This window comes from Lontra canadensis, unplaced genomic scaffold, assembly GCF_010015895.1.
Source record: "Lontra canadensis isolate GAN:19392208 unplaced genomic scaffold, GSC_riverotter_1.0 scaffold13, whole genome shotgun sequence".
Classification (NCBI taxonomy): Eukaryota; Metazoa; Chordata; class Mammalia; order Carnivora; family Mustelidae; genus Lontra; species Lontra canadensis.
The window spans coordinates 10426118-10450670 of NW_022631007.1; the positions used below are offsets into that span (position 1 = coordinate 10426118).

The 24553-nt window shown below is 43.9% G+C and overlaps 1 protein-coding gene across 1 annotated transcript in view; it reads left to right on the forward strand.

Annotated features, from left to right (window-relative positions):
- Positions 1–24553, forward strand: part of CAB39 (calcium binding protein 39) — an 82712-nt gene that overhangs the window by 50335 nt on the left and 7824 nt on the right. The window contains exons 3-6 of the mRNA XM_032857463.1: positions 8582–8746; positions 10674–10792; positions 15521–15689; positions 22776–22835. Of these exons, the coding sequence (XP_032713354.1) occupies positions 8582–8746; positions 10674–10792; positions 15521–15689; positions 22776–22835 (513 nt within the window). The remainder of the gene's footprint in view (positions 1–8581; positions 8747–10673; positions 10793–15520; positions 15690–22775; positions 22836–24553) is intronic.

Sequence of the window (24553 nt, forward strand, 5' to 3'; positions counted from 1 at the left end):
AATGTTGGCCTTAAGGCAAGAGTTAACACAAAACCTGAGTTTTTAGAGGTCTTGATATAGGCCATTTTTACTAGTGTTTGGCTTGCTAATTTATTTTCCCACTTTGCTCTATTTCTTAATGGGAAAACAGGCAGTGGAAAGGCTCCCAGCCCTAGTTCTAATTGGAGAAGTTATTATACGGATACTACACTTTAAAAATTTGAAGTAGTTCCTATGTCCTCACACTTGGAGGGAAAGAACTCTAGTCTACAGCCTTGATATTGTTACTAGTGAAGTGAGTGTGAGATGTGAACTTTGGAATACTGATTACTATTTAAGTTGATCCCGTAATTTAAATCATTTAATTTAAAAAATATCCCTTGGGATATTAATTAAAAATGAAGTGTGTTACCGTCAGTTGTATGTGGAAGTCAGTGAGGGTTTCTGGCAGAGGATTAACGTGCCTGGCCCCCAGCAGTTAGCAATAACACTTCTCAACTCAGAGCCTTTCCCTGAGAAGTTCTGTCAAGCCCCAGATTCTTTTCTCTGTGACTCTCCTCCAGGGAGTATCCTCAGATTCCCACATGTGTGGCTCAGAAAGCCTCAAGAAAACAACTAAGAACTTCGAGTTTCATGCTTCTTACCTCCATGGGGCAGCAGCGTGATCCACAGCAGCAGGATTAGTGGGGCGTGATCCATGTCGCCTTCCAGTCAAGTGAGTGGCTGGTCATGAGGGGGCTAATGCTTTCACATGCTTCTCTTCATGACCACGTATTTGTAAAACAGTTGGCTGCTCTTAGTAGTCTGTGTCCATGAAACTTAATATGATGCTCACTGGCCACCCAAGGGTAGCGTCTGTGTCCCAGAACACCGTGTTCAGCTGACAAAATATCTTGGACAATTGAGTCAATTAACAAAATCATGAAGTCACATCGTGTATAAGTCACCATCATAGACAGTGGAGTGGGGACAGAACAAAAACATGTAAGCAAGCCTTTTCCACCCCCAAAGCCCTATAATAAGTTAGGGAAGTGAGAGAGATGAGAAGATCTGACCCCTACAAGGTGGGGGGGTGCTGAAACGGGAGCAACTGCTGTGGCATCAGAGGAGGAGAGCAGGGGAAGTGAGGGAAGGCTTTGTGAGTATGGGGGCTCCGAGGGTGGACAGTAGTGTGAACACTCAGGGTCACTTGAGGAGAGATTAAAAATGTCAGGGTGAGAGAGTGAGGAGAGAGGATGGGGTGGTAGAGAACTGGGAGAGCCTTTATTTGGAAGTTGAGATCTTGAGGTGTGGAATCTGCACATTCCACGAGGCCCACACAACTGGCAAAATTGCACGTGGGGGACTGGAGGCAAGGGGCCCTTTCTCCAGCACATATATAGAACCATCATCAGCCTTGAAACTCAGGAAGGATGCCTCTCACTTGTGAAGAAAAAGCAAAATAAGAGTAGATGAACTTTTTAGACTTAAAAATGATTACAAAAAAGAGTACCTTTCTGCCAGCTTCCCCAAATGTTAACATTTTTCATCACCAGTCTAATGATCAGAATCAGGAAACTGACATTTATACGATAATATTAACTAATCCATGGGTCTTTTTCAGATTTCATCAGTTGTCCTATTCATGTCCTTTTCCTGGCCCAGGATCCAGTTCTGGATGACACATCGCATTTAGTTGTCACATCTCCTTACTCTCCTTTAATCTGGAAATGTCCCATCTTCCATCGACTCTTATGACCTTGACCCTTTTGAAAAGTACTGGCCAGTTATTTTGTAGACTGTTCCTTAGTTTGGGTTTGGCTGATGTTTCCTCATGATTCAACGCAGGTGATGCCTTTTTGGCGACAGAATCACAGAAGTAATGCTGTACCCTTGGCAGTGCCGGGAGGCATGTGAGGTCAATGGTCCCGTTACCATTCGCTTACTCTGTCACACAGTTATGATGGTGTCTGCATGTGAAAGAACTATTTTTCCTTTTGTCATTAACAAGGCTCTTGAGGGGATTGGGCATCTTTTTTATTTTTAATTTTTTTAAGATTTCATTTATTTATTTGATAGGGAGAAGCAGGCTCCCCGCCAAGCAAGAAGCCTGATATGGGGCTCGATCCCAGGACCCCAGGATCATGACCTGAGCCAAAGGCAGACAGACGCTTAACCAACTGAGCCACACAGGTGCCCCTTTGGGCATCTTTTTTAAAAGACCCCAAGTGATTGTGGTGTGTGTCCAGGGTCGGGATGGAGGATGGCAGACATACATCGAGATGGAGAAGTTCATGAAGTCTTTTTTTCTTTTTTTTAAGATTTTTATTTATTTATTTGAACTTCGGCGCCCCGAAGTTCATGAAGTCTTACCTCAACATGGAAGGAGTGAAGCTAGTTGTTCAGATAGGGAGCAGAGAGTGAGAGAGACACTGAAGTCTCTTGAGGAAAGTGGAGCAATTTTGAAGCATCTGTTATTAGGAGTTACTGGTTGAAAATAATCCAGATGGAAGAAATGTTTCTGACTGGATTGAAGGCCATCGAACAGCATGAATTTTAGCCAACTAAGTGTACGCAGTTTCCAGCACTTTCTCTACAGTGCCGAGAAACCTGGGAGCTGAGGTAGAGAAGTAGAGAAAATTTCAGTGAAGAAGATCCAACATTGTTTAGGGGAACAAGAGACCCATTGCTGTGGGCACCCACAGCACAGAAACATGCAGTCTTGGCAGGACAGGTAACACGGTCATTGAGGAGCCTGGTGGATTAGGTGACACAATGGTCTCAGCAGCTTGAAAAAAGGTATAGTGCTTAGAGAAGCAGTAAGTGTGACTTGCTTACTCGGTAGATGTGAAGGGACAGACAGGGAGGTGCAATAAGGAGGATGTGGTCAGAGAGACAGAGAACATGTTGACTTAATGCCAGCAGGCCAGAGATGGGGGACTAGGCGGGCTCCCTGATATGAATGCCGATAAAGGGTGCCAAGCCAAGCCTACACAGGAACAGACAAGTTTATTTGTTCTGTGTGCTATCTTCATTCAGTAAATACTTGCCACATCACCTTTTCTGGTGAAATACTTCTTAAGGTTTTCTGATCATCTTTTTTTTTTTTTTAAGATTTTATTTATTTGAGAGAGAGAGCAAGAGAGAGATCACAAGCATGGGGGAGGGGTAGAGGGAGAAAGGCAGACTCCCCACTGAGCAGGGAGCCTGATGTGGGACTCCATGTGGGACTCAATCCCAGAACCTTAGGATCATGACCTGAGCCAAAGGCAGACAAGACACTTAACCCACTGAGCCACCCAGGTGCCCAAGGTTTTCTGATCATCTTTCAGGAAAATTTGGACATGTTTCTTTCTTCCTCTTTTTTTTTTAAGGTTTTATTTAATCAACTTGTAATTATCCATGTAATGGGGAACCGAAATCACACAAATAGTTGAAGTATGCATCAAATTAAAAGTCCTCAATTGAAATATGAACTTACTCTCTCTCAGGACTGCTAATAATAAGGTTGATGAGTTTTAGTTTTTTATATCATGCTGCCGATTATCCTCTATAGATGGAAACTAACCATGGGTGTAAAGGAAGGTGTAAATTGTGAAATATACAAGGCTGAAGTAGAGCAAGTGAAAAGGGAAAGTATTCTACCCTGTCCTCACAGGCAGACTATGCTCAGTTTGGGGTGTCTCGTTCCAGACTCTTCTCTGTGCGAACACAGGGGTTTATGTTTATTGCTCACTGCTGTTGCTCTGCCAGGTAGATTGCCTTTCATGCATGCACTGTGTTTTTTAAGAATTCCTTGCCTTCATGGTGTGATAATATCACATTTCCCCACATCCAGTTTTCATCTGGATGTTTTTTTTAATATCCTGGTGATCAAGATTACCGATTTTCAGCTATTCATCAGGCAAGTATGGCGCACCTGCCAGCGCTGGGCTTCTGATGGAGTAGAAGGGAACACATTAATTAGAAATCACAAGGAAAAGCAGAATTACGTACAACTGTGAGAAAAAGAAGTATGTGGCAGTGGTAAAGGTGTGATAGAATTTAGCAAGAAAGACTCCTCTGAGGAAGTGATCATTGAACTGAGAGATGAAAGAATGTGAGTTGGCCAAGAGGTGAGGCTGGGGCATGGGCCTAGGAAATCACATGTGCCAGGATCCTGAAAGGATGCCGGTGTGACCAGAGAAGTGGTGCATAGATGGTGGAGGAGGAACTGTAGTACAGGGTCTTACAGGACATGTTAAGAAATTTTCTCCAACCCAAGAGCAATAGGTAATTGGAGCATATTTGAAGCAGAAGTCATGACAATCATATTTATGTTAAGAAAGGATCATTCTAGTTGTGGTATGGAGAATGGATTGTAGGGAATTCTAGGAAATCAGTTAGTGGGCTACTTATAGTAGTCCAGGCAAGAACTGTGAGGACTCTGACATGGCAGGTGGTGGTATGGGGATACATGGATGGATTTGGGAGATGTGGTGAATTAGATATTGGGGCGGGGTGAGAAAGAGGGAAGGGTTGAGGATGGCTTCTGAGTTTCCAGCATGCAGAAGGACATCAGTAGTAGTACCATACAATTCCCTGAAATAGAGAGCAAGGGACGAGTATCAGGCATTAGGGCAAGGTCATGAGTTCTGTTTTCAATTGTGTTAGCTTTGAGGTGCCTTGAGACATTCAAGTGGAGACATTTCAAGTGGGCTCTTGAATGTACTAGTAAAAGAACTGGATTAGAGATAGGAATCTGTGAGGTATCTGCGTTGAGGTGTTAATTAAAGCTGTGGGTGTGGATGACATCACTTTGGGAGAGATGATAGAATGAGAAGAATAGACTTTGTACCCTGCCTTGAGGGATTCCCAATATTTAAATGGCCTCGTCAAGAGGACTGAGTCAAGAAGGAGGCAAAAGGAGCAACCAGGGAGACAGGCAGGAAAAATTAGGGTGGTGGTGAGTCACAGAGGACGAGGGAGGAGTAGCTTTAGAAGAAGGGTGTAAGCAGCACCTTCAGCTGCTGCCAAGAGCTAACGCGCACTAAAGACAGAGTCGTACTTCCAGCAGGCTGGTCTTCGGTGAGTGGCTAAAAGCTGTAAAGTGCTAGGTGAAGAAGCCCCATGGGACTGGGCTGGGAGGGACCAGGAGAAGATGTGGACTATAGCACACACAGGTGGACTCTTTTTAGACGTTTGCTTAGGTTGAGCAGTAGTGGGAAAGGGCTCTGGGGTTGGCCAAGGGAGAGCTTATTTGATTTTGTTAATGGGAGTCTTGATCATATTTGAAACTGATTGGGGAGAAAAAAATCAAGTGAGAAGGAGTTGGCTATATGAGGAGGTGAGAAGACAGACAAGTGAGTTCCTCAGAAAGCCAGAGGGTTTCCATAAGTAGCCCACTAACTGATTGCCTTGAATTCCCTACAATCCATTCTCCATATCACAAGTATCTGCATAAGCAGGCGAGTACAGTGGTTAGCAGATAGGGGAATGCCTTTGATGTCCCACCCCTCCTCAGCCTGTAATACAGGTGACAGTACCATCTTCTCAGTGGGAAGAAGAGGGCTTTAGACGTGGGTCCAGGTTGCCTTTCATCTAAGAAATACCATAAGTTGTTTCTATTTCCTGGCTTCTCCCCTTTTTTTAATAGCTTTATTGAGATAACTCATATATACCATTCACCCATTTAAAGTGTACATTTCAGTGGTTTTTAGTTTATTCACAGATAATGTGCAACCGTAATCACAGTCAATTTTAGAACATTTCATCACTTCAAAAAGAAACCTCCTACCTTTTAGCTATCACCTTCCTCCCTTCTTATTCGTCTTTTACTGTCAGAGCATAGAGTGTGGTCTGAATTCAAATCTAAAATCATATCATGATTTCAAAGAAGAGTACCTGTAAGCTGAGGCATATGAAAGGTTGCCGAGAGCCTCAAAAGTGTGATCTAGTCAGAGATGCACAGGGGGCTGGGCCTACTACTTAGGGTCACTGGTGTTAAATCAGCAGATAACACACACAGGAAATGCACTAAATGCCAGGTTCTTCCCTGTCAGAGAAAATAGCTTAGGAATAAAGATGAATAAAATGAAATTACAGAAATAACCCATGTAATTAGTTTGTAAGAGAACATTTTCTGTTGATAAATGATTTTATATATTTGTCCCTCAAAAGCACATTTTGGGGTACTTAAACTTGGTTTGTGAGATGATGAGCTGCTATCAGAAACCTAAGGCATTCACAGAATCAGGCAGTAACAGCTGACTGGAGAAGGTAAAGATTCTGCGGACCACTGATACTGAAGAAGTTCTGCGTGGGATTGCTAGGATCATCTTAAACATCTCGAAAAGAAAATCCTAGTCATCAGAAATCAGCATAGGCTTAGGGAAAAGGTCATAGCAAATTAACTTAATTTCATTGTCTTATATTCAAGAAATATGGAAGAAATAGTATATAGCTGACCCTCGAACAACACAGGGGTAGAGGGCACAGATTCCCCACACAGTCAGAAATCCACATAAAACTTTCAACTCCCCCAGAACTTAACTACTGGTAGCCTGCTGCTGACTGTAAGCCCCACCGGTAACATCAGCAGTCACCACATTTTGTATGTTACATGTATTGTATACTGTATTCTTACCATGAAGTCAGAGAGAGGAAAGAAAATGTTACTAAGAAAATCATAAGGAAGAGCAGGGGCACCTGGGTGGCTCAGTGGGCTAAGCCTCTGCCTTCAATTCAGGTCATGATCTCAGGGTCCTGGGGTCGATCCTCGCATCAGGCTCTCTGCTCAGCAGGGAGCCTACTCCCCCACCCCCCTGCCTGCCTCTCTGCCTACTTGTGATCTCTCTTTCTCTGTCAAATAAATAAATTAAAATCTTAAAAAAAAGAAAGAAAATTATAAGGAAGAGCAAATACATTTCTAGTACTGTCCTATAAAAATAAATGGGTGTATAAGTGGACTAGCACAGTTCAGACCCTTGTTGTTCAAGGGTCAAGTGTTATTTTATCCAGGTGTTTAACAGAAAGCCTTTTGAGGGGCACCTGGGTGGCTCAGTTGTTGGGCATCTGCCTTCAACTCAGGTCATGATCCCAGGGTTCTGGGGTCGAGCCCCACATCAGGCTCCCTGCTCACCAGGAAGCCTGCTTCTCCAACTCTCCCCTTGCTTGTGTTTCCTCTCTCACTGTCTCTCTGTCAGATAAATAAATAAAATCTATTTAAAAAAAAAAAACCTTTTGAATATGATTTGGAAATAGGTTTATATGTAAGTGGCTGAGTGACCATGCCCAAAGATTATGAGTAGATCGTTCATGAAAAGAGCATGATGATTCAAAGTCATAATGGTAGGTTCTGTTCAGAGTTATCTCTTTTTCGGTGTTTTGGTTAATGATTGAGGCCGTGGGAGGCATACTTATCAAATTTGCAGGTAATGCAGATATGAGAGTGATAGCTGGTATGTTGGATGTCCTTCAGAATCCAGAAATAACCTCCACAGTGTTGAACAATGGGCTGTTAATGAGGTTAAATTAAATAGTGGGAGGAGTTGAAGCCTTCATTGCAGGGTCACTCAAAGACCTGGCTTCAAATGAATTATATGATTTAATTGCAAAAATTCTTAATGGTAGCCTCAGGGTACGTTAACGTTTGTGACATTTATAGGGAAGTCGTGATCTAGTGTCTTCTACATCTTTCCATCCTAAGTGGGACTGGAACATTAGCCCTACCTTTCTTAAAGGAATAGTTACGGAGGCTGAGAGGAGGTTTTCTGGAGAAGATCAGAGAGGGGCAGGCTGCTCCCTGATTTGGGGTGTGTCTTTGCACACTTCTCTCCGCTCTGGTATTCTGCCTTGCGGATTCCCAGCTGTCTCCGTGGGGCCTGGAGACCACCTGTTGTGCCTGCCTTCCCCCTCCCTGAGCAGTGGCCTGGAAGCTCTCCAGACGGCAAGCTGGGGCAATTGTGAGTTTCTCATTTATTCCCCTTCTCGTGAGGGTCACTGTCCTGTGCTGTCTGAAGTTCAGTGTTTTAAATGTAGTGTTTCATGTAATAAATTCCCCTATCTTTTCATCTTTTTTATGGGGGAAGGTAGAACGGGCTCTTGTTCCTCTCTTAGCCGGAAGTGGAAGCTCTTTGGTGATTATTTATTGCTAACATTTTAGTTCGGCATCCAAAGCCGCCTTCTGCTGTCATTCCCTTGTTCCCGCCACGCTTTCCTCAGACAGACTCTGTGCTTCTCTCCTCACTCATCCCCACCGCATGCCATTCCTTTCCCTCAGTCTCCTCTTCCCTCGTTCTCGCTCGTCAGTGGCTCTCCGTTCTCAGGGCCAGCCCGGCGGCCTCTTCCATGTCCTTTCCCTCCCACGGGAGGCAGAACTGAACCTTCTCTCTCTGTTCTGCTCCTGCCATCCTAACACACAGCGTACCTGTTGTCACTCTGCTGGCCTTCCCTCTGCCACACGTGTGTCGGTCCTCACATGTGTGCACACACGCATGTGCTCAGCTCCCGAGGGCCCGCGGCCCGCCCGAGTGTCTCTTACGGAGTTTTGGTGATATCATATGGAGAGAAGGTATGTAACAAATGGATGGATGCCATACATGGTTTTTTAAAGGAGTTGTTTTTCTCCTCTCCCCCACATCAGGCCACCGAAGAAGTTTCCAAAAATCTTGTCGCCATGAAGGAGATCCTGTACGGCACGAACGAGAAGGAGCCTCAGACAGAGGCCGTAGCGCAGCTGGCACAGGAGCTGTATAACAGCGGGCTCCTGGGCACGCTGGTGGCCGACCTACAGCTCATTGACTTTGAGGTGAGAAGCCGCTTTCTTCCCTTGCAAGCGCGCTACCTTCCTCCTGGTCCTTTTCCGTGTGTTCTCTCCTTTGAAAGACCCCAAGATTCCATCAGGCTTTTGGCAGCAGGGTTCCTGCCGTGTGAGCGGGCGCCGGCTGCCTGCCCCATGAGTGGAGCCGGGCAGGGGTGCAGGACCGCCTCCTCTCTCCCCACACTGTGTGTGAAGTTTCTTAGGTATTCGTTGTGTCCTTTTGTTTATATTATATTTAACAAAGAGCTGCTGCTTTACGTAATTCACTGGCCTTGGGTTCTCAAGGAGTCAACAATCTAAAGAAGACTAGAATTTCTGGCTTCTCTTGAAAATTTTGACTCTGGCAACATTGAGCCTGCAAAGCCTACCTGGCCTCAGCTGGAACGGAGCAGCTCCCACCCCGTGGCATACTGGGGTGTGCTGCACACAGCAGCTTGCTTTTCTGTCTCAGGGCCTGCTTCACCCAGCTGTGGCTCCTGCCTGGCCCTGGGAGGCGTTTGATATCACTGCCTGAGCTCATACAGCTGAATCGTGCCACGTCAGATGTTCAGTGAATTTAACAGTGACAGTAATGGTCCTTGATTCCAGTCTGAAAGGTAGTCTGAGAAGTCTCTATGGTAATGAAGGGCTCTAGCATGGGTATGAGCAGGTTCCTCTGAGTCTTTGTCATGGGTGTGCCTTGTTTTAAGCCCAGGGTTTATCGTCCTGAGTGATCAGTTTACTGTCTGTCCAGGTGCTTCAAAAACCAGGGGAGAGGATTGCAGACAGGTAATCAGATCCAACTTGGGAGAGCAGTGGGAGGGTGTGGTTCATAGGTTACTTGAATATAATTTTCATACTAAAGGACAATAAAAATTTACTTCTGTAGAACAGATGATAAAGTTACTTCCCATGTATATAGATGATATCATGTATTTTTAATAGTGTATCAAATTCCACCAAAAGCAATTTCTGTTTCCTCTGCAAAGTTGGGAATGCAGTGTTCCTTCTGCTTTGTCCACCCATCTCATTCCCTGACCTGGACACTGAATTTAATACTCATTTGAGACTCAAATTTAAGAGCAGTGTGTGCCCTTGATGTGTGTTCTTAGAGATTGCCATTGCTTCTCCTGACCTAGCACAGGGCCCAGGATGGTCTCTGGCGCTGGAAAGCTCTCATTTCACTTACTCTCCTGCAGGCTTGTCAGCGTCGTACCAGGTGGCCATTCTGAAAAATCTCCGGGGTTTGTTTTCGTGTGTTAATTTCTTGTGCAGTTTTCTGATTATAAGGTTCACTGTATAGCAGTAAAGTCCTTCTATTTTGTTTGGTACAGGATGGTTTTATAGTTCTGATCTCTGAGCTGCTGCATCTTGTGGTACTTAGAGCCTTCATTATTAATCTATATAAAATCTCTCTGAAGTAGGCCTAGTTTAATAGGGGGATGTGTCTACTTGCCATGAAAGCTCAGCTGTTTACAGCATTCTTTCAGTTTTATTATACTAGCAGAAGGCAGCTTCTCTTCCTTATATCACTGTAAAAAGGAAATTATATGTATTGTTTACAACACGAGCATTTTATTTGAGGCTGCTTGTTCCATATGGGTGGGAATCAGATACCTGAACACTGTAAGCATATAGCAGGGTTTTATTTTTCATATCTGAGTCCACATGATCCGAAGGGCTAGAAATGGTTGAAATTATACGCAGTAAGATTTCACTTTGTGAACATAAATTGCTCATGTTAAAAACAGTGTACTACTAAAACGTAGAATTTGGAATTATAAATAAATACAAAAATTTAATATCTGTGAACATTTTAAAGTCAGATATTCAGTCATACAAATATGCAATGCATTAATTTGAGTTTACTTGGGAGGGTGGATGGGCTCTTTGGCGGTTAGTCGGGTAAACATTTTAATGATTGTATTCCTAATAGGGCAAAAAAGACGTGGCTCAAATTTTCAACAATATTCTCAGAAGACAAATTGGTACAAGAACTCCTACTGTTGAATACATCTGCACTCAACAGAATATTTTGTTCATGTTATTGAAAGGGTATGTACAATGTAACAAAATTTATGTTCTCAGTTGAAAAATAAAAAGGAAAGATGGTCTTGGGCAAAGACAAGATGGTAAATGTGGGGTAGTATTTTCTCTGTAGTTCAATCAGTTTATTTTTCCATACATCTTAACACATTTCCCTCCTTAAAATTCAGCCAATGAGCTAAACTCCCATATGGGAGTTAAAAGGTAGGTGAATCATGAGCCCTTAAATTCTCAAATCCTATACAACTGAAGGAAAAAAGTCTTCTTTGGTCTTACCTCTAGTCCTTAGATTTTAAAAGGTTTTCTGAACTATCAGTTAAATGATGTGTTTCAAGACGTCTTTGGACAGACCTGCACACAGTGAGGCAGTAGAGCTGCCCGAGAAGTAGAGCTCAGGTGCTGTATAGCTTATCTGTGTTGTGTCAACAAAGGACATGTTTACGAAGTCTGCCCTTTGCTTTTTACCTGTGTGTGTCCACTCACTAACCCACTTAGTTGGTAACTCACCTTGCATCTTCTTGGAACGAATGACTGGGCTGATAAGCAGGCATTTATGGTAGTGTGTTACTATCAGCAAACAAACAAAAACCAAAAAAGCCTGAAAACTTCAAAACAAAAGAAAACAAATCCTCTTCTCCCTCAGGAGTGAGCCTCCCTGATTGGCAAGGTCACCCCCTGTGTTTCGCACAAGAGTTGTTTGCCAGCTCTGGGTCTGTTGTGCATCTGTTTGTCCCAGCATTGGTGCTGTTCTATTAAATTGGCGGACGAGCATTTTACTGGCATCAGTGCTGGCGTGAATCAGCTTGCTCTCCTACCCCTCGCTTTATAGCTTGCCTCCCTCTGATTCATATCTCTGCGGTTTAACACTTCCCCCAAGTTCAGACTTGTTTAGACAGAGCGTGAGTCAGTGCATGTGTTTGATGCCAGCATTCTATTTCCTTCTTTCTATTTCTAAATATCTATGTTGCTTCTTCAGATGTTGCCATACAAAACTTTTGGCATCTAATTTTTTGTTGTTACCAATCCAGAGTTGCATGTGTAAACACATAGTGAGTAGTTTGAAAATTTGGTGTTCTTAGAGCACCTTCCAGATGCCTTTGTGTATTTTTAAACCGAGTATTTCCTTTTCCATAGAAAGCAATGGTTATTAAAATCTGTAAATTAGTTTGCGTATATTTTCACTTGAAAGTAGCCAGAGGTATGATATAAATATTGTTAAACATTATGTAAAGTGAGAATTTTAAGGTACAATTTAAAGGAGAATTGAAAGCTCTCATGTGAGCGGGCCAGAGCAGAAAACTCAGTGAACGGGGAGAAGCCTAGAAAATGCAGCTGGTATTGGTCTCCCCTTTTTAGCCTTTAGAGCAGAAAATGTGCAGAAAGCTGGAGGGAAGAAAATAACCAGCCTTTTCCTACCCCTTCCCCAACTCTGCCTGTCACTAACCTCCTGTCACTCTTACTTGTAACCCTTGCCTCCTCCTCTCCCTCCTTACACACAGCAGTATTTCAGTACGCATCCCTAGGATTTTAGACATAAACGTCCGAGGATTTGTTTTTTACCATAGTCATGATACCACATACAAACCCAATGTTATCTTATACTCAGTGTTCAGATGTCCTGGATTTTCACCCACAAAGCTCCATTTTTCAGTTAGTTTGTTTAAATCCAGTTCCAAGCAAGGTCCACAAACTGAATTTGGTTCATATGACTCTTATGCCTTCTCTTTTCTTTCTTTCTTTCTTTCTTTTTTTTAATACCATTTACCTGTTGAAGCAACTGGGTCATTTGTTCTATAGAAAAATGACATATTTTGGATTTTGCATCCCTGTGGTTTCATTTAGTGTGTTTCTTTGTCCTCTGTTCTTTTAAATTGGTGAACTAGTCATTATAAACTCAAGTCTGGGGGTAGGGGGAGTTTCCATATATTTGATGTATTTCAGTCCATTGCAGTCATTATGTCCAGATTTTTATATCCACATTGTGTCATCATTGGGCCATTGGGAAGCTCCTTCAAGTTGGTACTCATGTCCTTTTGGCAAGACCCTATTAGTCTTTGACTGCTTCATGTTTTCTGGCACAAGATGTCCCTTGCTCATTTTGTACGGGTTCCTGTCCCAGACATGGAAACAGCCATTTCCTCAAGGAACCTTGCAAGCTCCCGTTTAAGATTTCTGTACCTTAGTTCGTGAGTTGAGACCGTTTGCATGCAACGTGACCACCTGCATAGGCTGGAAGTACTTTGTTGTTCGACATCAGGGAGAGACTTCTGCTGCTGGTGTCCGTGTGTGCTTGAACGTAATCTTGTTGCTAGCGTTCAAAGGCATCTGGAGGCAGTAGTTTTTCCTCTGGTGACTTGACGTTGATGTGTTTTCCTCCCTAGTGCTAACAGGCTGTGCAGCATAACTGTCTGCCCTGTACTCAATGGTTTATGGCTTAATCATTTAAGACAAGCTTGACAAACCACCATCAAAACCTGCCCGATTTGTTGTACCAAACTGTCTTACTCTTGTCTTTCTAGTCTCCTGATTATTAAATTAAGGTCAGTGAAGGTGAATGGTACGATCAGCCATTTTGTGAGCAGACATTTTCAGGACCAAAGCTCTGGTCAGCATTCTAGTTGCTGGGCCACATGTGATACAGAAGAGTCATTTGGATCTTCTTGAAGCTCCATGATGAACCTTTGTATGACAGAGGGATACCAGTGCTAGAGAATGAGTAGTATTTTAGGATTTCAGGGGAGGAAGTGTTTAGTCATTGAGGCGCAAGGGTTGGTACAAGAGGTGAGACTAATGATCGGAGTTCCAAAGGTTTGGAATTTGCATAGTTAGGAAAAAAGAGATTGGGTCCAGGGATAGGAATGAACATAGTGATGGGCAGCAATAAGGAAATAGGAGTGAGTGCTTGATGGCAGAGTGGGAGAGGACATTGTACGCTAGGAACAGATCTGATGAGGGGAAGCCTGGGCATTAAGCCCAGAAATTTGTCTTTACTTGATTAGCAAGTAGAAATCATTTGGAACTCCTGAACTGGAAATGCTATTGATACCCTAGTGTATTGGGTAAATGGGTTAGACACAGCTTAAACAAAGATACTACTGGTCAGGGAGCTCCCGCCTTTCTCTAGGGGAGAGTTAATGCAACAGTGGGGATGGATGAAAAGAAATGAAACTAAAATATTTCAGAGAAGTCTTATTCAAAAGGATGGGTGGTGGCGACACCAAAGATGGGAAGGTTTGGATGTGCTGAAAGGGGAAAGGTATGAACTGTTCTGTCCAGTGCGGTACCTCCTAAACACACTCCATCGTTTTGCTTTAAATCAATTTAAATTAAGTAACATTTAGAATTCAGTCCCTCAGTCAAGCTAGCCAAATTTCAAGGGCTCACTAGCCACATGTGACTAGCAATAACTACCACAGTGAACAGCACAGGTATAGAACACTTACATTATCAGATGAGAAAGTTCTGGAAGACCTGTTTTAGACCTGGGTATCTGAAACAAAATCGTGGCACCAGGTTATAAAAATGAGGAAGCAGGGGAGGGCGGCTGTTTTGCTGAGGGAGATGAGATTTGAATTTAGATATGTAGTGCTTCTGGTAGACTTTTAACTGAAGTTGTCCAGAGGCAACTTCAGAGAAAAGGGAGAGGCAACCAGAGAAAATGCCTAACTAGAGTTCAGAAGCAAACCTGAGTAGGGGAATTGTGGAGTCATGGTGGGATCCATGAAAGTGTACAGGCAATCACTGGTAGACTGGCAGCCACGGAGGTAGGCCCTCAGCCAGGCAAGAAATAGGAACGGTCTGAGGGGCAGAAAGGAGAACTGAGAGAGCTTTTTCTTTTCCTTTTTCAAAGACAGAGATGCAAAGGTTGGCAGTGTGGGGACACTAAGTAGGGTGTAGAACTTACATTATGGGAAAAGTTTCTTTTAGCCAGGAAGAGGTCTTTTGCAAGTAGAACATTGGGAAATGCAACCAGTGCAGGAGGGTTGAGGAGCCGGTATGTGGGAAAGACACGAAGCCAGTGCATGCAGTCCAAAAGGCAGTGGAGGGGCCAGGGGCTGTCCGCGAGGCTGGACCCCCATCAGAAGGGACTGGGCAGCGCAGCTGAGAGGAAAATGGGGCTCCTTCCTGATCGAGGTGAGACACAACCGTGTGTGCGTGACTGATGTCGGGGTATCCCCAGCACCCACCGGGGGGCGGGGGTCCTCCAGGCTCTCCTTGACAAGCAGACTGTGCCCTCCTCAGATCAAGCTTTCAACTTTGTAGGGTTCACGTTACCAAGAGTCTTAAAGGTTCTGTTTTAACTACTATATTGAAACAATGAAGTACAAATGCTATATATTTGATACACTGTTTTGGATATCAAAATGCTGTTTTGGATATCAAAATGCTATTTTGGATACTAGGAATTAGAGAAACCATTTTGTTTCATAATGGTTTTTGGTTCAGCTTTTGGCTTTTCTGAAGTCTCAAGAGCACCACACGTAAATCTTACCCCTATTTGGAGGTGTGACCCTAAATACTTCTCTAATCTTTTAGCTAAAATATGACATTTATTATTTATTTATCGTTATTTTTCTTTGGTTTGAAGCGTTCGTCACCAGCTAGTGCGTGCGTGCCCTCTGGAATAACTTCCCCTGAGCGGTAACCTGCTCTGGTCACTTAATTAGGGCACATCTGAAACTGTCCCGTGTTAGAGGAGTTTGAAAACCGCAGTCATGGTTTGTTTTCTTTTTGTAGGTATGAATCTCCAGAAATAGCTCTAAACTGTGGAATAATGTTGAGAGAATGCATCAGACATGAGCCACTCGCAAAAATCATTTTGTGGTCAGAACAATTTTATGATTTCTTCAGATATGTCGAAATGTCAACATTTGACATAGCGTCCGATGCATTTGCCACATTCAAGGTAACATAAAACTATAGAATTCTAAATACACTTGTAAGTCTGATTAACTGGTTTGCTGTTTTTTCCCTGAATCTCTAAGCTCCAAGTCTATACGCGGCTGCCCTCTAGCGGGAAGGGAGAAGATGTGTTTTCTGTGAGTCTGTGTGACTTCGGTGTATGCGGTGGAGTCACCGCTTACAAGGGGTGGATGAGTTCGACTGTAAGCTCTCTAAGTGTGGTTGGTGTGATCAAAATTATACTTTTCTGTTAAATTACCCATTAGGTGTGGTGTATTGATACATGAACGTCTAACAAACAGGTTTTTCCCCTGTGTTGGAACACACTATAGTAGTTTCTTTGGTTAAACACCAGACAAAGTAGTAGTCTTCTGTTCAGGGCCATGCTAATTTGGAATAGGCACGTCTTCAAGTACTAGAACCACAATCAGGACAGAGATTTCCACGTTGTGGACAGCCCCAAGGGAACAATGGGCTGAGCTCTCATCTCATGCTCATGCCAAAGCTTATTTGTCAAATGCTTGGGGGAAAGAGAGCAGAATCACCTGCACTATCCAAATGACTCTGTAGCCTCTCTTTCCTGTATACCTCATCTCCCTGTTGTATGTATGTATAAACTAAATACACATCTGATACGATACCACTGTACAACGCGTGCATTTTTGTTGTGCATTGCAAGGTTCTGTGCTGTTTACACAAAGCAGCAATGTTTATTAGCGTCCTTCACAATGAAAGTAAAGCTTTTAGATGTTACATTCCATTATATAAAATGTCTGCCCTCCTAAGTGAATATTTACTGCTACTTTAATCAGAATTTAATATAGTAACCCACAGACTACTTTGCTCAGAAACCATGCACACTGTTTTAGTGAGAAGTAGCCACTTTTCTTGTGAGGGTTCGGTTTTATGACGATAAAGAACCCTTGAGATAATGAGCACACACCTTGGTTCCTGGGTAAAATTTGTCCCTCACTGTGAGTGAACTCCTAAAACAGGATGAAAACCTGGGGAGCTGGCCCTTAGGGTTTCTCATGGAACGAGAATAAGGTAATAGTGTAAGAGGTGCCCAAGGATTCATTTCCCGGAAACCATTAAAGAGGATATCAGAAGCCTTAGGTAAGATCTTAGATATTTTTATGTCAATGTACAAAACAAAATGAATTCGAATTCGGTTTTATAACAGAGCCACAAATGTGATTTCTTTTGTGTCCCTGCATTTTGGGGCTAGGACTCATACTTAGGATATATCGGTGGAAGGGGATACCCCATTCAAAAGCAGCAGGCCTGTTTCGGAGAGAGGTATGGTAACCCTATGTGTTGGGAAGAGATCTGTGCAGAAAGCAAGCCACGAGCTGAGGGCGACCACTGTGGGAGAGGCAGGTGGGGGGAGAGCAGAGGAGTGCACATCAGTGCCTGACCCAAGAGGGCGCGGGCAGCACAGCTGGCCCACGGGTGAGAGAGCCTTGTTTACACAGGCCGGCGGGTTAGGCGCAGTCTCTAACTGTCTTCGTTGGCCTTGCCGATAATTTCATGATCAGCCCTCAGTTAGGGCTGCTGCTTAGAGTTACATTCTCACCTGGGAATCCCTGTGGGGAAAGCCGCCCTGTCAGTTCACGTTAGCCAGAGAGGGAGAGACTGGGCAGCGCCTGGCAGGTAGGTCTACTGAGGAAGGGAAGTTTTCTAGCACAGTGCAGGATGCCAGGAGTGGACTGTGGAAGAGGCACACTGAGAAGCTGCCCTGGCCTGTGTGTCTCAGCTGCTCCTGACCACACGGCAAGGGAGGAGCCCTTTCAAGAGGCCCCTGAACAGAGAGCTCTCCCAAGAAACCAAATCAAGGAGAGTCCAAACCAAGACAGCATGGGAGAGAGCAAGCGACCCAGAGCTGTCAGGCAGACCTTCCCTCCCAACCCTTCCTAGAAGGAACCCGGGTCAGCACAGGGACAGTCTCACACTTCCTGCCAGAGGACTCTCCTCTCCTCATTTGCTCGTGTCCTCTTTGAGAGACTGTTCGTGTCATGGAAAAAGGAGGCTAGATCTATGGCTTGCACCATCCTTGAAGAATATGACCAGACCCATGTCTCCAGAAAATGCACCCTGCACAAAAAAACTGTCAGACAAATGCAGCTCATCCATAAACCTGAGTTTAGAGTCTGTGGAACAGGTGCTGAGTCTCAAAAGGAAATTAAAACTACCTGCTCCAGAAGCACCTGACTGGCTCAGTCGGAAGAGTATGTGACTCTTGATTTCGGGGTCGTGAGTTCGAGCCCCATGTTGGGTACAGAGGTTACTTAAAAAATAAATTAAAAAAAAAAATCAAACCACCTGCTCTAAATGTGTCCACGATTTGCAGCTTGAATTAATATGTACTAAGATAGTAAATCAGTGGCCAAATGTTGTTCGTGTTTTCTTTTTTGAGGACTTAAGGAGATGGGGAGGGGGCATCAGAAGGCCAACAAATATATTTCCAATTTTTCCAGAGTAAAAGAAGGTAGATTCCCCAGAGAGGCTGGTGGAGCTTGGAGCTTGATGTTATACCTGTGTAAGTTTCTAGAAAGTATTTCTAAAGGATGATTTCTGAGCATTTTGGAAAGGAAACCATGTACCCACAGCCAGCATGGATTCACGAAGAGTAAGTTCAGTCCTATTAATCTCATAGTTGCCAGTAGCTGAAGGGATAAGAGTGTGTGGCTGCCTGGGTTCATTCCCAGCTCTGCTGTGGATTTAATCTCAAGCTCTTAATCTGTTAAATTGGAGGTAATAATACTAGTATGTCAAGGTTATTGTGCCTCCACACAATGTGTGTGCAGAAAATAGTAACTGTTAGAATTATCCCTTTATGACCATAAGGATATACTGGATATTGAATAATCATAGAGATTTGTTTTTATGGAATCGATGAAAAGAAAGGAGCTAAAGTTTCAGCGTAGTGATTTACATCTAAATGAATGCCCTATCCATAAGGTGCTAGAGAACGGATTTGCCATCACCCCGGAGAGAAATTTCTTGTGGCTTTTCACTGGGCTTTGTCTCAGCCCAGCTGAACATTGTTAATGACTTAGATAAAGGGTGAGGAGGCCTTGTTATCAAATATGAGGTGATAGCTGTGAAGGGAGAGATAGCAGACAGTGGTGATCCTAGAATAAGGCTTCACAGCCATCTGCAGAGGCCATAACAGGACAGGATGATGACTGAGGTCTTCGGAGTTCCTCAAGGGGAAGGAGTTCCAACTCTAAAGGATATGGGAATAAGACATAATAATACAGTTAATACTCAGTATAATACTTTCTAAGTGTAATAGTTACTAAAATGTAGGCAATTTCATATCCAACTCAACCATCTCCTTTACAGATAAGGAAACTGGAGTCTAGAAATATTGGGTGAAGTCAGGCTATAAATGGGGAAGCCAGAATTTGAACCCAGGCAGTCTGCTTCCAGAGCCCACTCTGAGGAAACAAAATTCTGAATCTGTCCTGTAACATTAAACAGTGTGATGCTGCTGCCCCAGAGCTACATGCGACCACATAGTGTCTGACCTAAGGAGCTGACGATGGTCTCACCCCACTATAAGCCATTAAGGTAACAACACATAAATGTGCTCCGTTCCAGGCACTACACTTTAAGAGACACATAGACAAATAGATGACTTTCAGAAGACAGTAGATGGTGAGGGGGACTCAGAACCTGTCATGTGAGGAGTGGTTAAAGGAACTTGGACGTATTTAGCCTGGAGAAGAGAAGACTCGGTAGGGACTTGCTGTGAGAGCACCACATGTATGTGAGGTGGCGACCTGTAGAAAGTGGGTTGAACCTATTTCTGTAGGCTCTGGCAGTTTCTGGAAATAACCAGGGGATAGGTTTGACTCCAGCGGAGGGAGAACTTTCTAACCCTTAAGACCTCCAAAGGAGAACCACACAGTTGGGAGAATTGAGTCTTTTGTCTTGGGACATGGTCAAGCACCAAGGAGGGAAACGAGCCACACAATTTGCCAGGGCTCTGTGAAATCGAGCCCTGGGATCAGTGGCATTACCTCAGGGACCCCAGGGCCATCTTTGCCACATGGTGTTTGAGGCCCCAACTTACTAGCTTTTAAGAATCTTTTCAAATTCAGCATACCCTAAAAGTTGGCTGCTCATTCTGCTGGGCTCGGGAGATGACCCCTGCCTTCCTCCCAGTCCTGCCAGGGCCTGGGGTATACTAGAACTTAGATAGGGAAGAAATCAGAGATCCCGCTCCTTCCCCCCACTGCTAGCAGACCCAGCACCTCCTGGTCTGGGAGTACATGGCATTCTGGAAATTCTGCAGGTTGCTGACCACTGACTGCATGACCTTTCCCCTTTGTCTTCTCTGTTGAGTTCTGTCCCCCGCTGTGGTTTGAACTCAGCAGAGCTCTTGGCTCTAGCCCCGAGGCTGAGGTTCCTTCTCATCTCTCAGTAGGTAGAGGCTCTGCCCAAGTCCCCACCTCTTTTCCCTGCTTAGAATCCACCTTCTTCGCAGCTGGCTCTCAGCAGTTGCCCCTTTCCTACAGATGTGTCACTCCTATCTAGGCCCTGGTATGTCCTGTCTTGACAAGGAGCTTTCATCCTGTGCTGAGTTGGAGTTTGGCTCCTACTTCAGCAGTCTCAGAGCTCCCCTTCAGTCTCCGACCCCAAGGCTGTGAGATTTGATTCCCAAACTGACAGTAGTTTCCTGAGTTTCCTGGTGTCTTGAAACCAGATGGTGATAGAATCTTCCCCAGATGGCGAGATGTTTGAGTCCCCCTTTTCCTGTCCGACCCAGCTGTGAGGCTCTTGCTTCTATTTGAGACCTATCCTTCAGAGTACTTTCCTTACTCAGAACTTCAATAAAAATCTGTTGTACCACGTATTTAGGACTTTTGCTTTCCAGAGCAATATTTTCTACTACCTGTCCCTAATATCAACCCCAGTTGAGAGCCACTGTCTTTAAGACCCCTGCCTTGGGCATTTTCTTCTGTCAGATTATGGCAAAACCACAAACACTGGGTTCCTTTTGCTGTACTTCCTTATATTGGTCTCCAGGATGATTTAACCACAGAAAAAGTGGAAATGACACTTACTTTTGCAGGAATCCTGACACACTAATCCCTTAATCGGCTAATTCATTTGTTCATTCAGCTCACACCTCAAGCCTGAGCGCCAGCCCTGTGTCAGGTACTGTTTTGTTAGGTGCTGAGGCTCGACAGTGAACGAGACAAACCCTTGCCCTTGAGGCTCCTGCGCAGGGAGGACCGCCATAAACAGAGGACAGTAGCTTGGAGGAGGAAGGCCTTTAACAAGCATCCTTGATATATTCGAGGTCTTGTGTACCTCCCTCCCGGATAACTGACTCCTGCGGGCCAGTATGCTAAGATAATACAAATTCTCCTTTCCCTCCCTGCCCCCGCCACCTCCTGCCCCATTTGGGGAAGCTTTATGGCATTTCTTTTCCAGCTTCTTGAGGCTGCTCAAACATCAGGTTTTCTAATTTTATCGATTTAATCCCCAAAGGGAATTTGGAAAAAAATTAGGTCTTTCCTGGGCATACAGTACATACCCTATCCAGCAGTTTGAACACCTGTAAATCTTTGGGGTGGTTAGAAGCCTTCTTGAAAGCATACTTTGAAGATTGCTTGATGTAATATTTTCCCAAAACTGTACCCTGCTTTTGTTGGTTCATTCATTTATCAAATATTAAGCTCTTACTATGTGCTGGGCATTGCATGGGTGCTGGGGATTCAAAGATTAGTAAAATAGACATGACTGTTATATATTTAGAACATAAAGTCTAGCATGAGAGAGATGGTAATCAGATAATCCCACAGACGTAAAGACAACTCTGTCCATGCTTCGGTACTGGTGACCAGTCTGGAAGATTTCTCTACCGCAGCGATGTGGGAGCAAGGTTCGGAGGTGGTAGTTAGCTGGGCTGAGGGGAAAGCCTGTGTGAGGAGTCCCTTTTAGGGAAGGGCAGTCACATAGTAGACAACAAAAGAGCTCCCTGCAGGATCACTCGAGACCTGCCAGATCCCCACGAGGATGCAAGAGTTGTAGTGCTTTCCACACGTGTTTGACCATGGAGCATTTCCTAGAGCATTTCTCAGGACTGGCCTTACACTTGGACGTACTTCAGGAAACACTAGTTCATCGTGACCTGGGCCACTCAAACATCAACAGCTAAGAAAACAAGGAGAGTTGGTTTGGAGAACAGGGATTATTGGCACTAAGCTCTCCAATGGGTGGCTCTAAAGGAATTGTCTTCAATTCAGTAATTCACCAAGTAGTGACTGACTGTTTCTGCTGTCACATGTTCCATTCTCTTCCCACCTGGTGAGACCAAGGCTAGTTCATTGCTAACTTCCAAGTCCTTAAAGGCAGGAACCACATCTTTTTATCTTTGTAGCCCCAGCACCCAGAACTTTACCTGGCACATAGTAGATATTTTCTGAATGAATGACCCTTGAGTTGCATCCTGTGAGGGCCATATGGGTGAGGCATAAGCTGTAGTTTGTAGTCACGCGTAATTGGACTCTGAGACATTCTGAGGTTTGATACTACATTTTTGCAGCCTTAGTCTGCTTACTTAGGAGCTGATGTTTATAAGGTGGTGGGGTTTTTTAAAATTCTGTCCCTGAGAAAAAGATTGCGTTAGATATGAAACTGAATGTAACAGAATTTAGGAGGAAGAGAATGGATCCTCCAACTTTCTCTAATGAAAGAAATTTCCTTTCTCCACCAGGAACAGTATCCTATTTGACATTTTAACCACAATCATTTACTTTTATTTCACTTTATTGCTTTATTCCCTTTGTTTGAATTTGTATTTCTTTGAATTTGTTTGTTTTTAAACTTTTCCTTCTAAGATTTGTAGACCTGTGACCAATCACAATCATTACAGTTTTAAATTATTAATGATTTGATTCACTTTTACCTAGAATCAGCATTTTGAATATAATTCATGTTCAAATGTTTTTAAGTATAGTGATTTTTAACAACAGTTTTTATCAGGTAAAGTGGCGTGGCATGTTTTAGGATTCTCTTTTCTAAAGAATTTGAATGCAGAACAACTGTAAAATTGCGTCTTTTCTTTCTCTAGGATTTACTTACAAGACATAAATTGCTCAGTGCAGAATTTTTGGAACAACATTATGATAAAGTAAGTATATGAACTAGTACCTTAAAATTATAAGTTTGGGAGCATCTGGGTGGTCCAGTCAGTTAAAGCATATGACTCTTGGGGCACCTGGGTGGCTCAGTCGTTAAGCATCTGCCTTCAGCTTAGGTCGTGATCCCAGGATCCTGAGATTGAGCCCCATATCAGGTTCCCTGCTCAGTGGGAAGCCCCTTTTCCCTCTCCTACTCTCCCTGCTTGTGTTCCCTCTCTCGCTGTCTTTCTCTGTCAAATAAATAAATAAAATATTAAAAAAAAAAAAAAAAAGAAAAGGCATATGACTCTTGATTTCATCTCAGGTTATGATCTCAGGTTCATAAGATCAAGCCCCATATCAGGTTCTGGCCGTGCTGCCTGTAGAGCCTGCTTAAGATTCTCTGTCTCTCTCCCTTTGCCCTCCTCACACACATGCGCATGCGCTCTCTCGCGCTCTCTCTCTCTCTCTCTAATGAATTGTAAGTCTTGTACCAGAAATGAAAGACTTAAGTTAGATTTTTATGCCAGATACTTATTTTGCATATGTTTATAACGGTTTTATATGGTGCTATCATCATTTCTCTACTGAATTGAGGTAATAGTCTTAACTTGGTCAGGAGTAGAATTTTATCTTTTTGATTGACACAGTACCCTTTGCATCTTTTCTTGCTTTAGGGAAGGAAGTAAAAGTGCTTTGTTGCCAAATGACAATATACAATTAAGATAAAAAAATTATTATAAGACTTAACTCTCCCTTCATTTCCATCAGTTGCTGACATTCCTGTTGCTTCTAGGAGAGGGAAGGAAGGGGCGTGACCACGAGAGTGAGAAGAGCACTAGCCTAGAGGGCTCTGCTGCTGCCTTCTTGTGGCCATGACCAAGGCCGTTACCCCTGGGGGACTCAGACGTCCGTCCTCCTTTTAAAGTGAGGACAGTGGACTAGCCCAGCAGTAGGGTTCCTTCTGGTTTGAGCCCATGTTACACTGCCGGGTACTGAACTGGAAGTTCATCAACAATCCTGAGTGCTCTAGATCTGCACAGCAGCCCTCAGGCCACAGTGCCCGGGCTCTGCTCCCCACCACACCCACGAGCGCCTCCTAATGCTAGACTAGCTTAATGCCGTGCTGTCCACAACTGGATGTGTCTGCTTAGAGAAGCTGGGATAGTAACAGCCCATTTATAATTCCCATCTAACCCATGAGATCTGGCTTAACTTTCCATTCTTCCACTGGTCATTTGAACTTTTGAAATCCTAGGCACATTATGTTCATCTGTTCATTATTCACTTTGCTGTTCAACTAAATTGTAAGATGCTCGGAGGCAGAATCTGCGCTTTTGAACTCATGCATGCTCCTCTCTCCCTCCCGCTCAGTAACATCCATCATGCAATGCTCAGTACATAGGGAGTCCCTCATAGAAGGCCTTACGAGTGGCTTAAACATTGCTGGTCGCCTGGTTTTTTTAATTTTCCATTTGGACATGGTATGTTTCTTTGCATGTGTGTTGGTTCAAAATGGGGGCCTTTCTACAGCAGTTAGAAGCATGGGCTTCGGCACCAGGCTGCCAAGAGTCTGGCTGTAAGTTCCAGCCCCACCTTGGGTGGCTGCCTTCATTCACCCTCTGCCCTCAGAATCCTCAGCCCAATAAGAAGGCTTGTAATAGCAGCGTCTCTGTTGTCATGGGCTGCTATGAGGACCTAGAACGTGTGTGTCGTGGGCATGATGGCA